This window comes from Mauremys mutica, chromosome 6 (genome assembly GCF_020497125.1).
Source record: "Mauremys mutica isolate MM-2020 ecotype Southern chromosome 6, ASM2049712v1, whole genome shotgun sequence".
Classification (NCBI taxonomy): domain Eukaryota; kingdom Metazoa; phylum Chordata; order Testudines; family Geoemydidae; genus Mauremys; species Mauremys mutica.
Window position 1 is genome coordinate 68,243,380 of NC_059077.1, and position 25,620 is coordinate 68,268,999.

The 25,620-nt window shown below is 45.1% G+C and overlaps 1 protein-coding gene across 6 annotated transcripts in view; it reads right to left on the bottom strand.

The window, feature by feature from the left end:
- The window catches only part of MCC (MCC regulator of WNT signaling pathway), a 321,225-nt gene extending 309,078 nt beyond the window's left edge, over positions 1–12,147 (bottom strand). For 3 of the 6 annotated variants that reach the window (XM_045022362.1, XM_045022364.1, XM_045022363.1), the window contains exon 1: positions 11,938–12,145. In XM_045022362.1, coding sequence (XP_044878297.1) covers positions 11,938–12,086 — 149 coding nt within the window. In that variant the 5' untranslated portion in view covers positions 12,087–12,145. Of the gene's footprint in view, positions 1–11,937 lie in introns of all 6 variants that reach the window. The other 3 variants (XM_045022361.1, XM_045022360.1, XM_045022358.1) reach the window with 2 other exon arrangements.
- Positions 12,148–25,620: the final 13,473 nt, after the last annotated feature.

A 25,620-nucleotide genomic window follows, 5' to 3' on the forward strand; every position in this document is an offset into this window, starting at 1 on the left:
CACTAGTTGTCATGTGTTTGACAACTAGTGAAGTTCTGGCTTCACTGAAGTCATTGGCAAACTCCCACTGACTTCAGGGCAGGTAGGATTTCACCCTAAATCTTTATTCCATGATAAAAATGTTATTAAGCTATAACTAAATTGTAAATATATATTAAAATTAATATACAAGTTTAAAAAAACCTAGACACTGAAAAACTAGGAAATGTGTGTTAAGATAAAACTTTTTTTTAAAAGTTCACAATGTCCCCTTAACTGAGATATTTTTAAACTGTACATGTGGTCCACAACCACAGACTTTCCAGAGCTCTCAAGTGCTTACAGGCACTCAGACACGGGATGAACTGGAGAGGCAGGACTACTATAGCCCATTAAATATGGAAGTTGTGATGTTGCACTCTATATGATTTTATGCAAATATGCTAATAAGTGTGACTATAATGTAACTGGAATATGCTTTGTGCTAAATATCTCTTGTAAGGTATCATTACAAAGCTGATAATCTACTGAGTGTGGTCATCCTATTTGTATAAATGTATCCCTCTTGTACTTGAAACTAGAAATATGAAATATAACTCTGAGGTCCTATTGCAGTTATGCAAATCAGTGTTATAGAGGGCGAACAATTTATGAGTTTACCCTGTATAAGCTTTATACAGGGTTAAACGGATTTATTTGGGGTTTGGCCCCCACTGGGAGCTGGGCATCTGAGTGCTGGAGACAGAAGCACTTCTCAGGCTGTTTTCAGTTAAGCCTGCAGCTTTTGGGGGATGTAGTTCAGACCTGGGGGTGTTTGTAGCAGGCTAGCATGTCTGGCACAACCAGGCCGGGTTCTGAAGTCCCAAGCTGCCAGGGAAAACAGGCTTAGGGGTAGTCTCAGCACATCAGGTGGCAGTTCCAAAGGGGGGTTCTGTGATCCAACCCATCACAGAAGTGTCACTCTGATTGTAGAGCCAGTGAGTGTTCACAGGTCTATATAACTATTAATTCCATTCATGTAATCTGATAAGGCAGACAAATTTATTAAGGAGTTCCTACTGAGAATCACTGTCAAAAGAAGCACTCTTTCAACACGTGTTTTAATGACATGTACCAACTATGTATCAGATAGGCAGGTTTCTTATTCTCTGCGTTTGTCTACCTTACAGGATGACTAGTTTTCTGCATTTTCAGTTTTTACTCATTTTCACTAATAAATTACCATTTTTTTTTATTAAAAGAGTTCAGTTTTTACTGATTTGCACCTATTTATCAATCCACTCAGTATGTTTTCAGGTACTTATTTTTGTTAAACCCTAAAACTTTACACGATTTGTGTGTCCTGCAAACTCTGAGATTGAAGCCGTTCCACAATGTAAAACACAGAACATACACATAGTGGAGGTTGAAAAAAAAATCAAACAATGTTAATATTGCGCTATGATTGGCTCACAAAGAAATGCTGCCTGCCTATTTCTGTGCATCCATTTAGCATGGCACTCAATTTCAACAGTCAATCCTTCACAGATAAAGATATATATTGCCCTCTAGTCACCTGGTTACTTCCTTTAGTGCCCATTTCCTTAAAGGTTTGGATGGGCAGGCCTGGCTTCTTCTGGATTCCCACACTGCCAGTCCTGCCCTTTCCGTGGCTGGCTCCAGACTTCCCCCCAAATGGCTTCTCCCCCATCCAGGGCATCTCACTCCCTACTGGTCAGGCTAGCTCTTCTTCCCAGGCTTTCCCTTGTCACTCATTTCACTATGCCCCTTCCTCTGAGCAGGCACACCTGCAATCCTTCCCCAACCAACAGGGGCCCCTGTTGTTCTACATAGTCTCTCTCCTCTCCCGCTCCAGGTTGCCTAGCAGATTCTGCGTCTGCGCTTGGTTCCCCTTTCCTACCAGGGACAGTGTGCTGCTCCCTGAACTACCAGCCCACAGAGCCCCAGGAACCTAGACAAGCTCCTTGGGGGTTACAGATAGATCACGTAAAAAGGTAAACATGGGGAGAAAAGGCAAATCTATGCCGAATACCAACAAGGAAATCAGTGCTTAGAGATATCCAAGAAAAGTAAAGACGAGAATAAAGAGAATGCATTGAGCTGCAAGTACTGCAGCATTGATGTCAGTGCTCAAACTGACAGAATAAAGGAGAATGTTGAAAGCAAGTGACCCAAGAAGCTTAAAGAAAAAAGTAAGCTTCAGGATAAACAGTCAATATCAGGAGCTTTCACCATGGCTTTAATGAAAGAGAGGACACAGCACGATTGTGTCAATGAATTTGTGCGCACAAATTCATTGACACAATCGTGCTGTGTCCTCTCTTTCATTAAAGCCATGGTGAAAGCTCCTGATATTGACTGTTTATCCTGAAGCTTACTTTTTTCTTTAAGCTTCTTGAGTCACTTCACCACCACCAGCCAAACCACCATTGTTAATTCCAGAGGGGCCTATTGGTGACACAACACTGTCCAGCAGCAAAAAACCCCTAATGCAGACAACCTCACTCATAAGATGCTTTAGTATCTAAACTGATAGAACGATTTGATGGAAATGTGGTGTCTAGTCTGATTTTTGACACATCTCCTGAAGCTTTGATCATCCAATTGTGGGCCTTTTGTTTTCATTTTTTTATTTCAAAGCTAATAAACGCACATTGTTTTGTGCTGATGTGACATTCATCCCCTCTGCTGACAGCCGTTTTATCAACGAAGCAATAACTGACATGCTTGAGATGCATCAACTAATTTGGGAAAATGTGGCCACAATTAACACAGATTCTGCTTCTTACATGGCTAAATTTGCACGAGGGATTAAATGCAATCAGAAACCAGAGCTGCTACATATTACCTGTCCTGCTCATCTGATTAACGTTGCACTGTCAGCACCTACTGCCACAGAAGAAATGAAAGACATGAAATCTTGCATCATTGGATGCAGGGCCGTTTTCATGCAAAAAAGTTGAAGGCTTTGTTTTACAGTGCTAGCTGCTGATTAAACGACACCTGTTGTGCCACATCGGTGGATGAGCTTGTATTTCAGTGCCTGTCATGTAAATAACATGTGGAGTGTCCTAATGCGTCTCCTAGATCATTCTGAGTTTGTTGGTTCTAAAGCAGAAACTCTGCAGAGACTGGCAAATAACCAAAATGACTGCTAGATTCTGCCCACCAAGGTAATGTTGATTGTTGAAAACTCAGAATCACTGTGTGACACACCAAAAACACTGGACCTTTCTCCGACTACTGCCAACACGTTTGCCAATAACAGGCATTTTTCGGATCCTGACAACCAAAATCTCAGCTCAACTGAGCACAAAAGCTGAAGGAGAAACATATGGTGAAAAAAGCCAGCTGTTTCTGGAAGTTCTTCCCACCCCGTAATACAAGAACCAAAAAATCATTCAAAACCTTCAACACAACACTCAGCAAGAAATGGGGGACTGTGGCCTGCAATCTGAACCCTCCAAGCATTTGGTACTGCAGATTCTTTTTGGAATGACATCCAAGTGTTGTACCCATTCCTGAAGATGAATTTTCATAGAATTGTAGGACTGAAAGGGACCTCGAGAGATCATCTAATCCAGTCTCCTGCATTCAAGGCAGGACCGAGTATTATCTAAACCAGAGGTTCTTGCAACAAATGACACTGACACTTTTTCCTAAAATTATTTATTTTTCCTAAAGCTAATAAAGTAATATGTACATATATATATATATCTCCAAATCATTGTAATTTATTTATGTAAGGTTTTGGTGTTTTTTTGCAAACTCAATAATAAAATTCATGCACAGTTATCTCTATTCTTTACTAGACCTAACAGAATAGAAACACAAATAAGGTGCTTTGCATGTTCTTGTCTTTTTTATTATTGTTTCTTTTGCTTTTCTGGTAAAAGTCTATAACAATTCTGAAGTAAATTTAAAAATGCTTTGACATAAAGAAGTCTAAATAATAACGAAAAACTTATCTGGGCTTGGGTCTGGGGAGGGGATGGGAGCGGAGTGGAGGGCAGGGGAGGGGAGCGGCTGGTCCGGGCACGTGGGGACACTCAAGGGTTCAGCCAGCCTGGGGCTCCTCCGGGCAAGGGGGGGGGGGGCGGCGGGACCAGTCTCAGGGCTTCGGCCACCCTGGGGCTCCTCCGCCGTGGCTTGTGGCTCCAGGTGCAGGGGGTCTTGGGGCTCCAGGTGCCGGGGGAGGGGGGAGGGGGCAGAAGCGTGGGCAGAAGGGGTAGAGTCGGGGGCTAGCCTCCCCAAAGGGGGGCTCCACCTGCTGCCCATGCACCCGCCGCTCACCTCCTCACCCCCCCGCCTGCCTCGTCACTCCCACGCTCACAGCCAGACCACCCTGCCCGTCTTGTCACTCCTCCGCTCGCAGCCAGACCCTTCTGGCCAACTCGTCACCCTCCTGCTGGCTCGCTGCTCACCTCCTTACTCCTCCCCCAGGCCCCCCCCGCCACTCAACTCTTGCCTCCTCACCGCCCCCTATTCATGGCTTCCTCCCCCCCCCACCCACTGCTCGCCTCACCATTCTCCTCCTCCTCACACACATCCTTGCTCACCTCCTCACTCCCACGCTCGCAGACAGCCCCCCCACCCACCTCCTCACCCTGCTGCTGGCTCGCCGCTCGCCTCCTCACTCCCCCACCAGCCCCCCCCACCCGCAGCTCATCTCGCTGCTTGCCTCCTCACCCACCACACCCGCTGCTTGCCTCGCTGCTCGCCTTCTCACCCCCTCCTCACTACCTCACCTTTCTCCTTAAGCGCTGTGTGTCCCACCTGTGTCTCCAAAAAGGCGGCACATGCAGGAGCAACAGAGACAAAGGGGAGGGGCTGATGCTTCCCCCCCACAAATTGCCCAGGAAACTGCCGTCGCCACAGAGAAACCTGCTGGCGGCTGCATTCGGTCACAGTGGCCGCATTTGAGAAACTATGATCTAGACCACCCCTGACAGGTGTCTGTCTAACCTGTTCTTAAAAATCTTCAATGAGGGAGATTTTACAACTTCTCTGGGCAATTTATTCCAGTGCTTAACCACCCTGACAGGAAGTTTGTCCTCAAGTCCAACCTAAACCACCCTTGCTGCAATTCAAACCCATTGCTTCTTGTCTTATCTTCAGAGGTTAAGGAGAACAATTTTCTCCCGCCTCCATGTAACAACCTTTTATGTACTTGAAAACTGTTATGTTCCCCCTCACTCTTCTCTTCTCCAGACTAAACAAACCCAATTTTTTCAATCTTCCCTCAGAGGTCATGTTTTCTAGACCTTTAATCATTTTTGTTGCACTACTCTGGACTTTCTCCAATTTGTCCACATCTTTCCTGAAGTGTTGTGTCCAGAACTGGACACAATACTCCAGCTGAGGCCTAATCAGCATGTAGAGTGGAAGAATTACTTCTCGTTACTCCTGCTAATACATCCCAGAAGGATGTTCACTTTCTTTGCCACAGCATTACACTATTGACTCTCATTTAGCTTGTGGTCTGCTATGACCCCCAGATCTCTTTCTGCAGTACTCCTTTCTAGGCAGTTATTTCCCATTTTGTATGTGTACAACTGATTGTTCCTTCCTAAGCAGAGTACTTTGCATTTGTCCTTATTGAATTTCATCCTATTTACTTCAGACTTTTTCTCCAGTTTGTCCAGATCATTTTGAATTTTAACCCTATCCTCCCAAATGCTTGCAACCCCTCCCAGCTTGGTATTGTGCGCAAACTTTATAAGTGTACTCTCTATGCCATTATCTAAATCACTGATGAAGATATTGCACAGAACTGGACTCAGAACTGATCCCTGCAGGACCCCACTCAATATGCCCTTCCAGCTTGACTGTGAACCACTGATAACTACTCTATAAATACAGTGTAATAGTGTCACTGCATTCATCCAGTAAAGAATTCACAGAGTAAAGAAGATAAAGTAATGTAAATACATTTCTAAATTACCTCTCCAAGTTGTAACTAGATTCAGGCTGGCATGATAAAAATATGTACGTATTTCCTTTGGATTCAGTGTTCATTGTTTTTCCTTTCTTTTTTATAATCCTACTGAACATTTGAACACTTGTAAAAATTAAACATTAAAAATATAAAACTGTTGAACGTTTCATGACAGGATTAGACAGATTCATTTCTTCTTGTCCCACCACCTGCGTAATTGCCATAACTTCACTTTTAATACATAAGCATATCTGTTGGTGTTTACTACATGAAACAAAGATATTTAAGGACTGTATAACTTAACTGAAGACTATAGTAAAGCATTTTGGTACATATTATAGTAGGTGTGAAACTCATTAGGAGTCTAAACAGAACACTAATAAAACTACATGGCCATCAAGTTTCAAAAGGAAACATCAATTACTCCACCACCTGTGAAAACTGAACAGGGTTCTCACTTTCCTCATTGACAGTCACAAGTGCCACATATGTTGACCTTATAAAAGAAACAACAAACTACAGGTGTCCTCACCAATGAGCGGACTCTGTGATGCAGAAGAGATGTTTAATTCACTACAGTTTCAGATCTGTAATGTTTTTAAAGCCTCTCAAAAACATAAGCAAAACAAACTGTTACAGCTGTATATTATTCAACTAAGAGATACTTATTAATAAATATAATTCAGTTAACGGTAGAAATAAGTAAAAAAAAAAAATAGAGTCTTTATATCAGTGGTCCCCAACATAGTGCCCACGGGCACCATGGCGCCCGCCGGGGCATCTATGTGGGCCGTGTACTGGCCAGCAGACAAGGTGCTGCCAAAATGCCGCCAAAAAGCGGCGTCACCAAGAGGCGTCGCTGCCGAAAAGCGGCGTCACCAAGAGGCGTCGCCGCCGAAATGACGCTGATTTTCAGCAGCGACGCCTCTTGATGTTGCCGCTTCTCGGAAGCATTTCGGCGGATGCTTGTCCACCGGCCACAGTCCTTGATGGCTCGTAGTCCGGCGCCCGCCACCCGGAAAAGGTTGGGGACCACTGCTTTATATGAACAACCCTGAAAGCCTGAATCTAGCTCCCAATGAGGCGAATCACAAAAGCTCCCACTGACTTTAACAAAGGCAGGACTGGGTCCTAAAAATGTCCTGCATAACAACATTCACAAAGTAACATTATTATTGCTAAACTCCCAAAAGCGTCCTAAGTACTTGTCCTCCATTGAAAGTGAACACAACAGAAGTAAAAAGAACATGCTGGCCAAGTTAAAATTGCAGCATTTGGTTTATACTTTTTTTATTTTGTAAACATTGCTGTACTGAGGTAAAATGGGTCTAAGTGGCTAAAGAACGCAACTTATATAGGTGAGCACCTAAAATTCTTCACCTCATTTTTTTATTTCTTCCTAGTATCAGTCATCAATAATCAAATGGCACATAGTTAGCAATTATGCCTTTATCAATCATTTTAAAATGTCATCTTAACTATTCAGAGACTGACAATTAACTGTTCTCTCAGGAGGTGCCCTTTATCTCCATATGTACCTCTACTTCCCTGCTAATATTTAGAGAGATTTTTGGTTTAATCGACAAGATAGAGTTTCCACAGCTGAGACTCCATATAACTTCATTAGAAATGCAAATAGCTCATCTCCCCATGTGATACACTAAATAAAGATGCATACAATGAAAAACTGCCTGCCTGTACTGCAAGAATAAACACTCTCTCTCCCACAAGGTCTCTGAAGTTTCAGAGGGAGTTCTAAAACCAAGCAGCAACCTTGCAAATGCTCTTCTGGAGGCATTTAGTAAGCAAGCAAAAAAAACTAAATAAACTTCAGGGATGCCAGTGGAATGGCTACTGCAGGGGTCAGCAACCTTTCAAAAGTGGTGTGCTGAGTCTTCATTTATTCACTCTAATTTAAGGTTTTGCGTGCCAGTAATACATTTTAACGTTTTTAGAAGGTCTCTCTCTTTAAGTCTATAATATATAACTAAACTATTGTTGTATGTAAAGCAAATAAAAATTGTAAAATGTTTAAGAAGCGTCATTTAAAATTAAATTAAAATGCAGAGGCCCCCCAGACCCGTGGCCAGGACCCTGGCAGTGTGAGTGCCACTGAAAATCAGCTTGTGTGCTGCCTTCAGCACGCGTGCCATAGGTTGCCTACCCCTGGGCTATTGTGTGCGTATTTTCAATTGTTATAAATTATACTGAACAACAGCTGAAAAATGGGAGGGGAGATCCTTGTTACATTTAAAATAAATTAAAATTTCTCAAAAATGGATGCTCAAAAGAGGAAAAGTCTAACAGTTCTGAAACTGCACTTTGTGACCACCAGTGGCCCAGAGAGAGCAGGCTGGGGGTGATAGGGTGTTGTCTTTGCTTCTTTGTTTCTAGCTGCTTCTAATAGATGTCCACAATCTTTATTACAAAGCTGAACTGCAGGCCTGTAAAAGGAGCAATGAACAAGGAGGGTCCTGCCTCCACTAGAGCTATAGGAGAAAAGGCAAGGAAACAGGAACCAGAGTCACCAGTGGGCAAAGGAAGCAAAGAAAAGTCCAGGGAAGTAGGGCAAGAGAGAATGGGAAGCCAGGCAGCATATCCAGGAGGGCAGAGGAAAAGAGGACCATGGCTGAACTATATGGATAAGAAAGCAGCAGCAGCAAAAGGGAAAGTATAGATAGGAGGATAAAATTAAATTAAGAGCAAAAGCATACAGTGCAATTAACATTGCAAAAAGGACAAATCACTTATTACATCAAAAGGAGATAAAATACCAAACACTTTCCTAATATTATTTTTCATGTAAACAATTGCTACAGAGTGCCACATGGATGTTGTGTTATTGTGAGTGCAAAGGAAATGTCTCAGAGACAACCTCTCTGCAGATGGCCCACACTATGAAAATTCCTGAGAACCACTAGGCAAACCCACTCCTGCATACACAATTTGCCATAAAGTAGATTAGTGGAAAAAATTAGACAGTATGCAATGCCAAGTGAAAGATCCATTCCATTTCCAAGATCAGTGTCCAAGGAAATCAATGTAGTATCTGTGCCATGTCCCCAGGACTGAAACCTAATTGATAGGGGTCAAGAAAATCAGGTGACTCCAGATGATGCCAAAGATACCTTGCCAAAGATCCCTTGATCATCTTCCTAAAAAATATGAAGTTTAAAAGAAGATGGATATCTATGTTATTGCTTTTGGATCCAGGCCATACCACTGCTCACTTGAAAGTACATTCCCCATCCCAAAGTAGGTTATTAACCACCAATAATGGTCCGGATACCTCCTCTTTGGCTTTCAACTACTCTCTTTTGTGCTATATTTGTTTCCTGATGTATTCCAGTGCCCCTCCTACTCCAGTTCTTGGGATTTTAGACACTCAACCCTCATAGCTCTTGGGTGAGATTTAGAACAAGATAGGACTGTAGCATACAGTTTCACTGATTCTCTCATGAATGGCCTAGAAATGCACTTTCATTTAAAATTTTTGAAGTCTGTCTATTATAAATTAAGCTATCATCCTTTTCATCTATCATCTGGAAAGGCTGATGATCCTAAACTTAGAGAGCTATTTTATAGCTCTTCAGAGGGGGAGAGAGGTTCTGTGAAGAACACCAATTTGGTCTCCTTTTCAATATTTCCATTTAGCTGTTTCTGTCTTCAGTGTGATTCTATTTTTCTGGAAAGATGTCAGCATTAAAAGTTTTATCTTTTTTATAGTTCTCTCTTTCATGTTACTTTCAATTGCTTCATGATGTAATTTTTGTTTCTCTTTAATTAAAACTGTTTCCAGGCTTTTGTGATGAACAGGAGCAAAGTTAATTTAAAATACAGCAGTCTGTTTTGGTGGTTCATTAGTGTCCCCTAATTGTCCACATAAAGCAATATATTAACATTCCATTAGCAAGTTTTATGTACACTAACTACAGTATTTGATTAACTCCCACTTCAGTTTACATAGTCAGAAAAAAAGCAATAAGGGTATAGATGAGATAGCATATTATAATCAGGGAACATATATCGTAAACAAGTGTTTCAAATTTTCTGACAAGCAAAATAATGTCTATTACTATGGCATACAAACTAAAAGGAAAATGTCATCTTTACTGGACTTAACACACTGGTATATATAAAAGTGTACATTTTCAGTATTTTCATTTCAGAATAACCACTGATAAAACAGCCCCTTGGTTGAAAAAATACTCAAGATGTCTATTAGATAAGAATAAAATGGCAAAATGATTAATGTAAGATGACTCTTTTTAAACAAAGTACCATTATTTACTGATGCACAGTATTTGAGATTCTCAACAACTGTCTAATCTCAAACTCTGTTGAGAATTATAGCTCACTTGGCCTCTGTTCAGCCTCATGTTCTTAGGTTTCAGAAGAGCTCCTAGCCTAGATTAATAACTTTCTCTCACATCCCAACTCTTCAGAAGTGCAGAGCACCTGCAGCTCCTACTGAATTCATTTGGAGCTGCAGGTCCCCACCACCTTTGAAAATCCTATCCTGATTCTGAAAGCTTATTAAAAAAAATTTAAAGGCCCCTTACAGAAAACACCCTGCCACTAGTCCTCTCCCACTTAAAACAGACTGCTGCTAACTACCGATGTAGGAACATCTAGAAGTGTGATATGTATTTCCAACAACATGCTCAGTGCTGTACACAACACAGTTAAAGCCATCATCACTGCCATGAAATTGATTTTTTGTGGGTACAAGAGTCCACCCATGCACACACAGTTGCAAGAAAAGGGTCTCAAGAAAGGCACAGCCAAAACTATATGCACTGGAAGAGCAAAGGAATTTTTAAGTTACAACAATTTTGTAAGTTTACTGTACACCACTTGTTTAACATGTTAGAGTAAAGAATCAGAGGGGTAGCTGTGTTAGTCTGTATCCACAAAAATGAGGAGTCCGGTGGCCACCTAAATAAATCTGTTAGTCTTTAAGGTGCCACCGGACTCCTTAGAGTAAAGGAAACATCTGACTGATGTGGTTTAATTTTTGTGGGTCACATGGAAGTTACCTTGTCTGATCTAATAGAAATATTAATAAAAATCAAATCTGGTAAATATTTAAAAAATGTTGGCCCCAGGCAATTAGCAACTATATGGTGTGTGTACAAAACTCACCTTGATTCCTAAATATCCATTTGTTAGCACTGACGTACTAAACTTTCAGCTAATCCTTGCTACTCTAATGGAAAGGATGGTTATCCACATAGGAAGCGAGACACTGTGAACTAATTTCACTATCCCAACACAAAAAATTGGAACAGAACACCAAATCAGACACAACATTTCAGAAGAGAATGCCTGCTATTCCTTCATAGCTGATATTCTCATGCTGTAGATCTGAGGCAAATGATTTATCCAAATGTTGTGCTATGAAGTTTGAATACTAGTGGAGCATCATCATGTACCCTGTTACTTAGGAACAACCTTGCACTGGCAGAATGATTGAGTGGATGGAACTAGAGATGTACAAGTCTTGTACATCTCTAACTTCTAGGAGTTTATATAAATTCGCCTTCCTGGCTGCTGCCCACAGTAGCAGGACAGTGCAAGCATCCTGCTCTCTGAGCAGATTATTGCACCCGCAGAAACTAAAGGGGCTCTGATCTACTTCTGTGCTAAAAAGGGCTCGATCTCTTCTTACCACCATCTCAGGCAGTTATTGCAAGAGAAAAGCATCACTTAAGCCAAGGACTCTTGTAATTACTAAACATGATGCCCAGAACCACCCAAACGAAAGACTAACAAACTACTAGCCCCCAAGAAGGTGCCGCAAACTGAACTGAGAAAGGATGGTCCAGTCCAGCCTGCCCCTGTTGCACAGGGAAAGACAGCCCCCATGCACAATGCTGCTGATTGCAAACTACTGCAAACTCTCCCCGAGAAACTTACTTGAGAACTTACGATGTCACTTTTTTTGAGGGGGAAAAGGGCGAAGAGGGGAATCCCCACGCCCAGCTGCACAAACCCTTTCCTGCCCTTACGGCTGTTACCTGCTGATGTAGCCGTCCCCATCGCCATCGCAGGTCTGGAAGAGGCGCCTCATCCTCTCCTCCTCGCCGGTGCTGGATGTGTCGCTGCTGCTGCTCTCAGTGCTGCTCACGCTCACCTCCACCACCACGGCCGCAGCTGCCGCCATCATGCGGCTCTGCTCAGGAGGAGGAGCAGGCAGCGCAACCCGCGGCGCTCGGGACCCTCAGTCGGCAAGAGCCCTCCCCGCCGTGCATGCACCGCGCGGCTCGCGAGCGGCGGCGGCGAGCCCGGGCGCTCAGCCTCCTCGCGCACGGGCGCGGCGCGCGCGTCCCCTCCCGAGCCCCGGATTCCCGTTCCAGCCTGGAAGGCGCCAGGGGAGCGCGCGCCGGGCCGGCTCGCACTTTCCAGGCGCTGCAGCTGGGCTCAGGCGCGTTCGCGAGGGGGAGGAATGCGCAGGAGCCGCGACCGCTGCTGCTGGGGGGCGTCTTGCAGAGCTGCCCGGGGGGCTTTGCCACTGCTGCTCTGCCTGCCCCTGTCGGGAGCGCCCGCCGCAGGACCCGGCTCTGGTTCACTGGGGGGAGGCGAAGCGACTGCCGTATCCCTGAGCCCGGCGCTCTGCCCACGCATGCCCTGCATGCCGGCCGGGCGCTGTGCCCCGGCAGCTGTGCGTGCGCCAGCCTGCCAGGGAGCTTGGGGCCCCGAGCCCGTCTCTTTCCCTAAGCCGGGCCGCTTCCCCTGCCAAGCCTTGGGGCGGTATAGCCCTGGCTGCTGCACGCTCAGGCCGGCGCTTGCACTGTGGGTGTCTGTGTTTCAGGGGACTGGGCGGGGGTTGCCAGAAGTTCTGAACAGAGGCACAAGAGGTCTCTGGATAAATTGTCCTGTTCACTCCCTGCGAAGCAGCTGGCACTGGCTGCTGTTGGAAGACAGGAGGCTGTGCTAGATCAGTGGTTTTCAAACTTTTTTTCTGGTGACCCAGTTGAAGAAAAATTTTTATCTCTGCGACCCAAGGGAGCTGGGGATTAGGTGTTTGGAGTGTAGGAGGAGGTCAGGGCTCAGGCAGAGGATTGAGGTGATGGGGTTCAGGGTGTAGGAGGGGGTTCAGGGGTGGGGCCAGGGATGAGGGATTTGGGGTGTAGGAAGGGGCTCAGGGCTAGGGCAGGGGATTGGGGCATGGGTTTACCTCAGGCAGCTCCCGGTCAGTGGCACAGCTGGGGTTCTAAGGCAGGCTTCCTTCCTGTCTTGGCACCAAAGACCATGCTGTGCCCCGGAGGTGGCCAGCAGCAGGTCTGAGTCCTAGGCTTAGGCACACAAGTAGCTCCACCTGGCTCTCACCTGGTTGGTTCCTGGCCAATGGGAGCATGGAGCCAGTGCTCGTGGCAGGGGCAACACGTGGAGCCCCATGGTCCCCCTGCCTGGTTGCTTCTGGGGCGCAGAGCAGTGTCAGAAAAGGTAGGGACTAGCCTGCCTTAGCCGGGCAGCACTGCCAATGGACTTTTAACGGCCCGGTCAGCAGTGCTGATCAGAGCCTCCACAACCTAGTGCCTTACATTCCACGACTCAGTATTGGGTCACAACCTGCAGTCTGAAAACCACTGGCCTAGATGGACCTTTGGGCTGAACTCCCCTCCCCCCCATGGCCATTCTAATAGCCCCATGGCTATTCTGGATCACTCTATAGGCCTAATGTTCAGAGGTGCTGAGCCTTAGTGCAACCAACAGAAATTGGTAGGGCCCCCTGAAAATTTTATTTTATACTTTTTGCAGGTTTTGGGGGATTACCAGTGCTCCACTCTGCTTGAAGAACTGCCCCTCCTCCTGTCTTCCTCTTATCCCCCAAATTATTTCTCCCTCTGCCAATTTCCCCACAGCTGAGCTTCTTGCTTCTTTCATGGCCTGCGTTGTGCAGGAGGTCAGACTAGATTATCATAATGGTCCCTTCTGACCTTTAAGTCTATGAGTCTATGACCCAATTCATCACTGCATCCAAGTTGAACTTGGCATAGAACCTATAAGGGTCAAGGTGGCTTTTTGCCTTCTCTGTGCCAACTTATCCGATTACCAGCTGGTAGTTTCTTTGGCTCCTAACACAGGTGAAAGTAGCCTCAGAGGCTGCCTTAACTTGCACCAGCTGCCTACGTTGGCAAGGGGACATTGCAGAAGCTAACAAGAGTCAGAGTGCAAGGATGCTTATGTTCTTATAGTTAAGGCACATACAGCTTGTATTAACAATTACATTATTGTTTAATGTAAACATTGCATAACAGAGCAACAAGATCCTGCTGCAAGCAGCCACCTGCCACCATGTATTCTGCCTTTGTTGTCCGGATTCCTGTCCTTTTTCACATTTTTATCAACATTTTCTGTGGAAAGAAATAAAAAAATACAAGTGCCTCCATAGCATTATATGAAAGGTCCCCTGCTGGGTATGTCTTAAGACCTCATTTTTCTTTCAGCCACATCAATTTTACACCTATTTAACACTATTGATTTCAGTGGAGTTACTCCTGATGTACACTGGTGCAAAGGAGAACAGAACTGTCCCATTGTTTTCTAGCAATATCATAAGAAATTTTTCTTGTAAGTATATTTTGTTACTGCAACTTGGACTTGTATGCAAGAAGGAATGTTTATTTCCTGCATTTCTTTACTGTGTATATACATAAAAATATTTTGCATTTTTTCATGTTGTTGATCAAAGTCTGTTCTCTGAACCTAATTCTCTATTATAAAAATGCCATTTTGGTTGAAAAAAATTTAAATTAATCTTTGTAGACAAATGAGTGCTTTTGCCAACTGTGGATGTCAAGTGACTCTCCTAGATGGCTTCCTTTCTGCAGTTTACTGAGAGCTGCAATATTTAAACATGGTTCTGTAGTCAAGCAACTATCTACAGCTCAAGTATAGAGCTGGTCAAAAATGTTCTGAAAAAACAATGTTGTTTTGGAAAGCGCTGAATCAATGGAACTGAAATGTTCCATGAGAACATGTCAATTCTGTCAAAATTTTCAATGGAAACCAGGCAGGTTGCCAGCCTGCCTCCCTGCACGGTTTCCTGCTAGCCAGGCAGCCTGCTTGCCAGGCTCCCCAAGCTGCCCAGCTCTCTGGCTGTGCACCTGCTGGTCTGCTGGGCTCCCCAGCTACATGGCAGCCTGTGACTTCCTAGGTTGCCCAATAACCCAAGGAAGCAGGTACCCTGGGAACTGAGCAGCCCATGGAGGTGACTGCCTGGAGAGTCCTTTATGCAGCACATCTATAAATTAGCCTTTTGTAGAGTCCTCAACACTAGTATCTGTGCAGTTTTCAAATTATTTGGCATATCTAACTTGAAAATGCCAAAAAATAGCCTCCCATATGTAATATCCTTTACTTTTTTCTGCTTCTCAAAGTAGGTTTCAGATTAAATTATTTAACATGTAGGATTTATGCAGATCTGAAACATATTTTAAACTCATGCATACTCAAACTTCTTATCAAAATCCACTTATAGATGAGTTTTATATCATAATTGAATTCAACAGTTTTCCTGTGCTGTGTATGCCCTGTAGGTAGGTACAAATTATTACTTCTCTGATATAATTTAAAGCAAATGTAAAGGTTTCCAGTGAATATGTACCTTGATCTTGCAGCTACTACATGCAGGGTAAGGGGATAGCTGCCTAAATAATCAAAATCCATCAGTTTTAATCTGAATGGCCCAAACAACAAGGGTAAGTAGGGCATTCAACAACTTATTGACTTTAAATTTGTATTTATTTTCTTTTTTTCTATCCAAAGTCACAGGTCACCTGAGTAGAGTTACTTAAATAAAGTTTTGCCAGATCAGGCCTTTTGTTTTTTGCATAATCTTTATTATAAGGCTTGTCTACATAGGAAATTTCCCAGCATAGCTATTTGGCTATAGCTATTCCAGTACAAATTAGCTATTCTGTAGTAACTCCCCTGTGTGGACTCTCTAATTCAAAATAAAAATGATTTTATTCCAGAATAATTACTCCACTTCCAAAGTCCATTAATTTTTCTGGAATAAAGTTACTTTTGTTTGGGAATAAGTGTGTCCACATGGAGAGTTATTGTAGATATACCAGTCAATTTCCTCCTTATTATTGGCAAATGTCCAAACTGGATCATGTTATACATGTAAGAGGTCTAATGAGATTTCTGATGAATCTGCTTATGGCTGACAAGCCCAATTTGAGAGTGACACAGCTTGTTACAATTTTCACAGATCCATGTGTTGTTTGAGTTAGAATCCAAGATTACAACACACTGCTTTCTCACTTTGTTTCCATCCTCTGGATCAAAGCTGCTTCATGTTGAGCTGCACCCAGTGCCAGATATTCCCTCCAAACTGGACTGGATTTTGTATGCTCCTCCCTACATTGATGTTGAATGACTTCATATCATTTTTGCACACATACTGCCATAAAGGGGGACTCTGCTCCCTAGAGCCATCCCAAACCTCTCTGTACAAAATATTCTTGGGGATATGGTCTCTACACCCTGACATGACCAAGCCATCGCAAACTCTTCTTCTTGATAGGTTTCTAAGTGTGTCCGTTCTGTGCACTCCAGCATCTCTGCATTTAGTATTTTATCTTCCCATTTTATTTTCAGAATCTTATACAGGCATCTCATGTTCAGTCTCCTGATGTGCCTAGCATATATAGTCCACCATGTTTCTGAACCATAAAGCAGGGATGATGGCACACAAGTCTCATAGATTTGCATCTTCATCTTAGTCAACAGTTTGCTGCTATTCCATGCACGTCTCTGTAATAGCCTGAAATTCTTAGCTGCTTTTCTGATTCTATTAGTTTAGTCTGAAGGTCAAGATTCCTGCTGATCGTCGAACCCAAGAAGTAGCAAGCCATAGACAAGTGCTATATACTGAAAAGCTAAACCCAAAACATAGTACAGACACAAGCAATTGTTAGAAATACATAGAGAAGAGTGATATAATATAGGGGATGTGGAACTGTAAACAAAAAGTCAGTCGTAGGAGAGAGACTATCCAAACACTAAACACATTCTAATAAACACAACCACTGATGGCATCTCACTGGATTTGAAACTTGCTCTGTTGGCATTACAACTGGAAGACTGAAGAATCACCTCACAAATATGGAAAAATTTCTGTGTCAAAATTTGCATCATTTGACAGTAGGAATCATTTAGAATGTTTACAGTACAAGAATGAATTGAGGAAGTATCACAATGCAAAACAAATTATTAAATCGGGGAAAAGTTTTGGGACCCCAGACAGATTTTATGTTGTAAAATCTATGTAACAATATCACCTTGTAATTCTGCTAGCTATTGAACATTTGTTCATGTTTCCCTGTTTTGCCACCACCAAAAAAATATAACAATAGCAAAAAGTGGAAGATACTAAGTACTAACTAGTACTTGAGACTACACTGAGTATTTACCATAAAATGGCAAGTTTGGAACAGGTTCATCACAGCACAAGGCAGCAACCATCTTAGTGTATTGGAATTATGTTAGAAATATCAGGAACATGGTCTCACCTGATTTTGTTAGTGGTCCAGTGGAATGTATAAAGGAGTTTATTACAAGCACTTATTTTGATTGAAGAAGCAAATTGTCTAACAAAGACTTTCTCATTTCAAAATGTTATTCATTGAAATTAAAGAGGTTTTACAAGAAAACGAGTTTTAAACTGTCTACCTAAAAATTATTTCCTATCTTAATAGCTCAATGTTCATTCTTTTGGCTCTTGTGATTTCACCATTGCACTAGTTCTTCTATCATTGCAGCATCTTCAAGCCTAGGCAGGATCTAACGATGCAAAGTTTTAAAAAAAAGTTTTCTTTATACATAATTTAAAAGAGCGTAGCCCAAATTTGTTTTCTTGGAAGGTCACCTTTATGTTACTGAGCACCAAGTGCAAGTATGAGGGTAGAACATGTCCTGTTGTTTATACCATATCCTCAAAAGAATTTTAATAGCCTGGGAATTGAGGGGGAGCACAGTGACTGACTCAAGGAACTTCAATGTATTATTATTTATTGTCCTATTTATTATGTGGCCCATTTTCAATACTTTTCTATACAATATTTCTAGTAACACTAAATAACTTTAGCTGGGCTATTTACTACTTCTACCCATATTTCCCAAACTGGGGCACCAGACTAACTTAGAAGGTATAGAATGGAAGAGAGGATTAAGGTAATTGAAGAAAACTGTTTGACTCCATATCCACCAACCACCCACACACTTCAAATTTTCTGCTAGATGGTCCTGTGGTTATGGTAGTGGATTGGGACTGAGGAGAGCTGGGTTCAGTTTTTGACTCCGTGACGGACTTCCTACATGACCATGGAAAAGTAGTCACCTAGGGCCAGATTTTTAAAGGTATTTAGGCACAGTGACAAGGTGTACAAACTGCACCAGGTAAGAAGGGGTTAAACAACAGCTTTATTTTATACAAGCAGTCCCATTTCTCTGCACCCGCAAGGCATGCCAATCCTGGAGAAGGAGTCTTCAGAAGGGAGAAGCCCAGTTCAAATGGACCAGTCCTGGAAGATGGCTGGACCTGTCTTGACTAGCTGCTAGGAGAGAGACACCTGTAAGGGAAGGATGGCTTACTGACCCCTCTGAATTTGGCACCAATTGGGGGGAAAGGAGCCAGATGAAGGAGCAGTGAACTGAGGCCTTACAGCTGACCCAAGTTACAAGTCCAGGTCCATAGAGGAGAGCTGAGGGACTCCTGCCTTAAGGAGACTGAATGAGAAACTCCCTGAACTGTGATGTTAGCAAACTAGATGCCAGCTCTTGCACAAACTGAAGGCATTTGCTAAGAACTGGCAAACTCATAGCTGGAGACCAGACCAGTTCACCTGTATGTTTAGTTTTGCTCAAAATAGGTATTAGTCTTATAAGAATGTATTTAGTGTTTAGATCAGTGGTCCCCAAACTTTTCAGGATAGTGCCTCCCTTTACCACTGTCTCCCCCACTCCTCCCGTGAGCCAAGGCCAGGAGCGGGGTTGCATCTCCTGGGTTGGGGAGCATGGACAGGGGTAATGTGGCCAAGGCTGGGGTCAGGGCCGGGAGCAGAGCCCATGCCACAGGCTGAGGTTGGAGCGGGGCTGGGTGGTGCTACCTGTATTCCTGTGGATTTGGAAGCTGAATGAAGGAAATAAAATGAAGTTACAGGAAAATTTTCCATCTCTTTGCTGTTTAAACTGTGACAGAGCCAGAGACTCTAAACTGAGGGAAAGATCCCCAGAGGTTACCCTGGGTCTGGTCTGAAAGACACTTTGAATTGACAGATCATTACAACTCTTTCACTCTTAGGATTTAGATAACTCATATGTGTTTATATGTTTGCTTGCTTTAGCCTGTAAATAACTCTCTTCTTTCTTTTTCCTAGTTAATAAACCTTTATATAGTGTATTACAGGCATTGTCTTTGGTGTAAGATCTAGGGTACCAATTGATCTGGGGTAAGTGACTGGTCTCCTTGGACTGGAAGTAACCTGAACATTGTGTGATTTTGATGTATGTGACCATTTATCACTAAGTCTAGTTCCAGGAAAAGTACTGGGAAGACTAGCAGGACTGTTTGAAATCCAGGTCAGCTACTGTTGGAGAGGTTGGGACTGGCTGAGGAGGCTTCTCAGTAGCTACCTGGAAAGAAGCTGCATGGAGACACAAATCCATAGTGGGAATAATGGTGTTCAGACCTGGAGAAGGTGCTGACAAGCAAGGAAAGATCAGAGCAGCACAAGGAAACAGTATGCGATTGAAGGAACAATCCTTACCTGTCTGGAACAGGGTCCGTGGTCTGGAACCCAGAGGAGACTGCAGGCCCAAGTTCCCCTAACTCTTCTCCAGACCAACAGGAGAAGGGCAGAGTTCCAGACTGAAAGAGGTCAAAAATGACATGCCCCAGATAGAAGCTGAGGGTCTGGCACAGGCTACTAGACTTTAGGTTTTTCCTGTATTTTAGACTGGACTCTGAATTACCTTAAAGTGGGTGAAACACAAGGCAAAGGGGATCAAGAGTGGACCTGGACAGTGTGATGGGTTTGATCACAGAGATGCCCTTGTGACTGTCACCTTATGTGCTGAAATTACCTCTGAGCCCATTTTCTCTGCCAGCCTGGGACTCCTGAACCATGTCTTGTTGAGCCAGACACGCTAGCCTGCTGTAATGCAGACCCAGAGTCCAGGCCATGCCCCCAAAGCTGCAGACTTTAACCAAAAACAGTTCAGCAAGTTACCTATCCAGCACCCAGACACCTAGTTCCCAATGGGATCCAAACCCCAAATAAATCCGTTTTACTCTATATATAGCTTATATAGGGTAAATTCATAAATTGTCCGCCCTCTATAACACTGCTAGAGAGATATGCACAATTGTTTGCTCCCCTACATATTAATCATTTACTCTGGGTCTATTAATAAACAAAAGTTATTTTACTAAGTATAAAAAGTGGGATTTAAGTGGTTTCAAGTAATAACAGACAGAACAAAGTAAGTCACCAAGCAAAATAAAGCAAAAACACGCAAGTCTAAGCCTAATACATTAAGAAACTGATTACAGGTAATATCTCACCCTCAGAGATATTCCAATAAGCTTCTTTTACAGACTAGACTCCTTCCTAGTCTGGGCCCAATCCTTTCCCCGGTACAGTCCTTCTTAGTTCCAGCAGACATCTCAGGTGGTAAGCAGGGGCTCTCTCATGACTGGCTGCCCCTCGGTCCTGCTCCACCAGCTTTTATAGCTTTGGCACAAGGTAGGAATCTGTTTTCTCTCTGGTCCCCACCCCTTCTTCTAAATGGAAAAGTACCAGGTTTAAGATGGATTCCAGTACCAGGTGATATGGTCACATGTCCTGTGAGACCCCAGACTCCATTCTTCTTGGGCTGGCCCACGTACACAGGAAGGTTTGCAAGTAAACAGAGCCATTTACAGGTCATTGATTCTGAAGCACCCTTAATGGCTTCCACTTAATATGTTTTATTCTCCTAACTCCAGATATAGGAATAATACATGCAAATAAATAGGATGAACACACTGAGTAGATTATAAGATTTGTAATGACACCTTACAAATGACTTTTTGCATAAAGCATATTCCAGTTACATCATATTCACATTTATAAGCATATTTTCATAAAGCATATGGAGTGCAACATCACAAACAGCCAGTTGGCAGAACTACACTGGAAAAAAACACAGCAATACTACACCTAGCTGTGAGGGGGGTGCCTAAGCTGGTGAGTTACTTTGCCACAGGCACCTAACTCCCATGGTGCCTTCAATATCTTTAAAAATTTGGCCCTTAATCTCTCTGGATAAAATGTTCAAAGTAACGTGAGTGACTTAGGGAGCCTGAGGGCTTGTCTACATGATTAGGGGTATATGTCTATAGCACTCTAGCCTGCCACTCACTAACTGGCCTTGTGGATTCTGCTACCACGCACTAGAAGTTCTGTAGTGTGCTTTGACAAACTACTATTTGATGTACTGGTCCTTGCCAGTTAGTGCGTGGCAGGCAAATGCACTGTACATTTACCTCATTTGACTCACACTGACAAGTCCTTAGTACCATGTTCAGAAGTGACTTAGATACAGATTTTTAAAGGTATTTAGGTGCCTAGTCCCACTGATATCTAATATTTTTAAAAAATTGTACTTAGTGCTTGGCTTTAGTATATTGTGGTAATGGGTTCCACAGAGTAATATATGCTTTGCATACAAATTATTTCCCTTTATCACTTTTAAATTTGTTGCTTTTCAATTTTATTGAATGTTCCCTTCTGACTAGATACCTACACAATCCTCATCCTCATAATATTGGAATGCCCAGCATTTTTGTTATAAGAACTGGTATGAAGAAGTAAAGCTCTCCTTACTTCCTAACATTGTTTTACGTTGATGTTCCAACAATTGCATATTCACATTTCTACCTTTTCTGAAAATCACTACCTTATTTGTCAGTTTTTGCATTTTATACATCACCCTCCCCCTTTTGGACCTGTTTACTTCTCTTGAATAGTACCCTATTCCACAAATTGTCCCGTTGTAAGAAACAATGCCCCACTTCCAACCCCGCCCCCCTTTTAAAATAAAATATGCTTGGAAAAGTAAAACTAATGCTATTGCAAATGTAAGTTGTATCATGTCAGAGCTCATTGACAAATTTTTAAAGCCTTTTAGGATGGTTTTATTTTTAAGGTTTTATGGTTAAAGTTACAGGAATTGTCCATCCAGAGACAGAGCAGTTCCACAATGTTAGTCTCTTTAGAAATATAATGATAGGAAGATTTGATGATCAGACTATTGACCTATATCATCAACTAATTACAAGAGAAAAATAACATCTATTTCTGAGGTGCTTGATTATAAACCTGACATGATGACACAGGGCCATTATCCACTTTTATTTCAGGCATCAAAGCAAACCTGTAACTGAATTGTTATTAGTAGTTTGTTTATTAATGATTCTCTTAAAGTGGGTTATATACTTTGACATTCTCAGGAAAATATGGATAATGTGAAATTATCATGGGAGATGTTTAACAGCGGATGAAAAATGGGCTTCTGTTGCTGTAGTGCACAAAATGTTATAGACCAGTGCTTCTCACCTTGTTGCTGTTGTTGGAGTCCACTTTGGGATGTATTGGTGGTTGCCCTCTGCCCAGGGACGGTTTTTTGCCGTCCCAAGCAAAAAAAATTTTGGCTGCCCCCCCCGCCCACCAGTACCCCCCACTCACACCCCGTTGCCCCAGCACTGGCCTCCCCCCCAAATGTGGGATCCGCTATCAGCACACTGCAGCCGAGCCCTGGCCCAGCTGCGACTCTGTCCCCATGCGGGTGGAGCTGCTGGGCAGCACGGAGCGGGAGTACTTCCAGGTGGCGGCACGGCTACGGGGTGGCGCAAAGAACACGGCCCCCTCCCTGGGCTTCGCAGCACTGCTGGTGGCCAAGGTGGATCAGTTCGTGCTCACCGCCCTCACCCTCGACATGCTGGCGGCCAAAGACCTGGAGAGCCCCCTGGACCTGCTGCTCTTCAGCCTCACGGTGCCCTGGCCCAGCCCTGGCAGGAGGGAAGGCAAGGATCTCCGGCTGCGGGGCTACCTGCTCAGCACCGACGAACCCAGTCGGCCGCTCACCTCCTCGCACACTCCAGGAGCCCCTCGCCACCATCGCAGCCCGGGCTCGGCTCCAGGGGACCCCGTTTCCCTCCCTCCCCGGCTCCTCACACACACTGGGTAGGGCTGGCCAGAGGATTCAGGGCAAAGCAATTTTGGGGGCCCTTCCATAAAAAAAAGTTGCAATACTTTTAGTAACATGTATTTGGAAATGTAAAAAATAACTAGTGAAAATTAATTTGTAATAATTTGAAAATACACCAAATACATTATTTAAAAACATTAAATGCTTTACTGGTCTGTATACATTTGCAATTACATAATGGGCTGTTGCTGGGTGATGGTGATGGTTGGTGCCAATGGGCTGTCACTGCCTGGAGGTGGTGCTGCTGTTGCCCAGGGCTGGGTGGGGAGCTGGGCTCTGGGGGGTGCCCGGCTCACAGGGGCTGGGCTCAGGACTGTGAGGAGATGGGGTCGGAGGTTGTCTGGCTCAGAGGGGCTCGCCTCAGAGCTGGGGGTCTGGGGTGGGGGGATGGGTCGGAGGGTGCCCACCTCAGAGCAGCTGGGCTCAGAGCTGGGGGTCAGGGCAGTGGGGGATGGGGTCGGGGGTGTCCGGATCAGAGGGGCTGGGCTCAGAACTAGGGGTCAGGGCTGTAGGGGGGAATGGGGTCAGGGAGGTGTCCGGATCAGAAGGGCTGGGCTCGGAGCTGGGGGTCAGGGCTGTGGGGGGAATGGGGTGAGGAGGGTGTCCGGATCAGAGGGGCTGGGCTCGGAGCTGGGGGTCAGGGCTGTGGGGGGAATGGGGTGAGGGGGGTGTCTGGATCAGAGGGGCTGGGCTCGGAGCTGGGGGTCAGGGCTGTGGGGGGAATGGGGTCAGGGGGGTGCCCAGCTCAGAGGGGCTGGGCTCAGAGCTGGGGGTCAGGGTAGTGGGGGATGGGGTCGGGGGTGCCCAGCTCAGAGGGGCTGGGCTCAGAGCTGGGGGTCAGGGCTGTGGGGGGAATGGGGTCAGGGAGGAGTCCGGATCAGAAGGGCTGGGCTCGGAGCTGGGGGTCAGGGCTGTGGGGGAAATGGGGTCAGGGGGGTGCCCAGCTCAGAGGGGCTGGGCTCAGAGCTGGGGGTCAGGGCTGTGGGGGGAATGGGGTCAGGGGGGTGTCCGGATCAGAGGGGCTGGGCTCAGAGCTGGGAGTCAGGGCTGTGGGGGGAATGGGGTGAGGGGGGTGTCTGGATCAGAGGGGCTGGGCTCAGAGCTGGGGGTCAGGGCTGTGAGGGGGATGGGGCCTGGGGGGTGCCCAGGTCCTAGGGGCTGGGCTTGGAGCTGGGGGTCAGGGCTGGGTGGGGAGGATGGGTTTGGGGGGGTGCCCACCTCAGAGGGGCTGGGCTTGGAGCTGGGGGTCAGGGCTGGGCCTGGGGGGTAATGGGGTCGGGGGGTGCCTGACAAACACCTCCCTGAGACCCCCCCAATCCAACCCCCCTTCCCTGGCCCCTGACCACCCCCCCACAGAACCTGTGCCCCCTCCCTGCCCCCTGAGTGTCCCCGGGACTCCCTGCCCCTTAGCCACCCCCCCCGCCCCAGCTGCTTACCCCCGGCTCACCGCGCGGCAGCCGCATGGCTCCGGAGGGGGCTGAGCTCTTCCCCGCTCAGAGCCACGTGGGGAGGGGGCGGGGCCGTGAGCTCCAGGCTGAGCCCAGCTGCCTCCGCTCGGCCCGGAGCTTGTAGCCCCGCCCCCTCACCACACGGCTCCGAGCGGGGCGGGGCTCAGCCCCGTCCCCCCCAGCCAAGCTGCTGCCGGGCTGTTTAGGCCCCGGGGAACAAGCGGCGGAGGAGCTGCCCGTCTTCTGCAGCCAGGCGGGGCCGCGCTACCGGTAAGGGGCTCCCCCTCTCCCCCAAGCGGAGCCGGTAGCGCGGCCCTGCCTGGCTGCAGGGGACGGGCCACTCCTCGGCTCGCAGCGGCAGGATGAGCTGGGGCCCCAGCCCCAGCCTTTTGCCGCCCCCTATATTTTGCCGCCCTAGGCAGCAGCTTGTTTTGCTGGTGCCTAGAGCCGCCCCTGCCTCTGCCCCCGATGATTCCTCACACCATGTCTTGACACAGTATGCATAGATTTTCCTTTGTTCTGTCCATTTACTTATCTTTGCTGCCTATTCTCTGCTTTCTTTCCCTTTTACATGTTCTCTACTGACTTCCCCTCTATTCCTGCTTCAGATAGCACCAAGTCTTCTTTCCATTTATCCACTCACAGGGAACAAGCAGGAAGGGAAAAGGAGTGGCTTTCATTGATCCACTTACCACTTTACCTGCAGACTGTCTATTAACTTTAACAGCTCATGTCTAAGCACCTCACAAACATTAATTAATTTTACAGATTGGCAATTAAAACAAGGAAGTAGTAATTTCAAAAGTCCCTTTTTCAAAAGAGACTTAGACACTCATTGGCTTTGGAATAATGAGAAAATTTATGAGACAGAATTAGAAATGTATGAGGGATATAAATCATCATGCTTCAGAGCATAAGAGAAACACTAATTTCTGGGGTTAGGAAAATATGTTGCCTATGAGTTGTCCAGAATGTTCTATTTCTTAT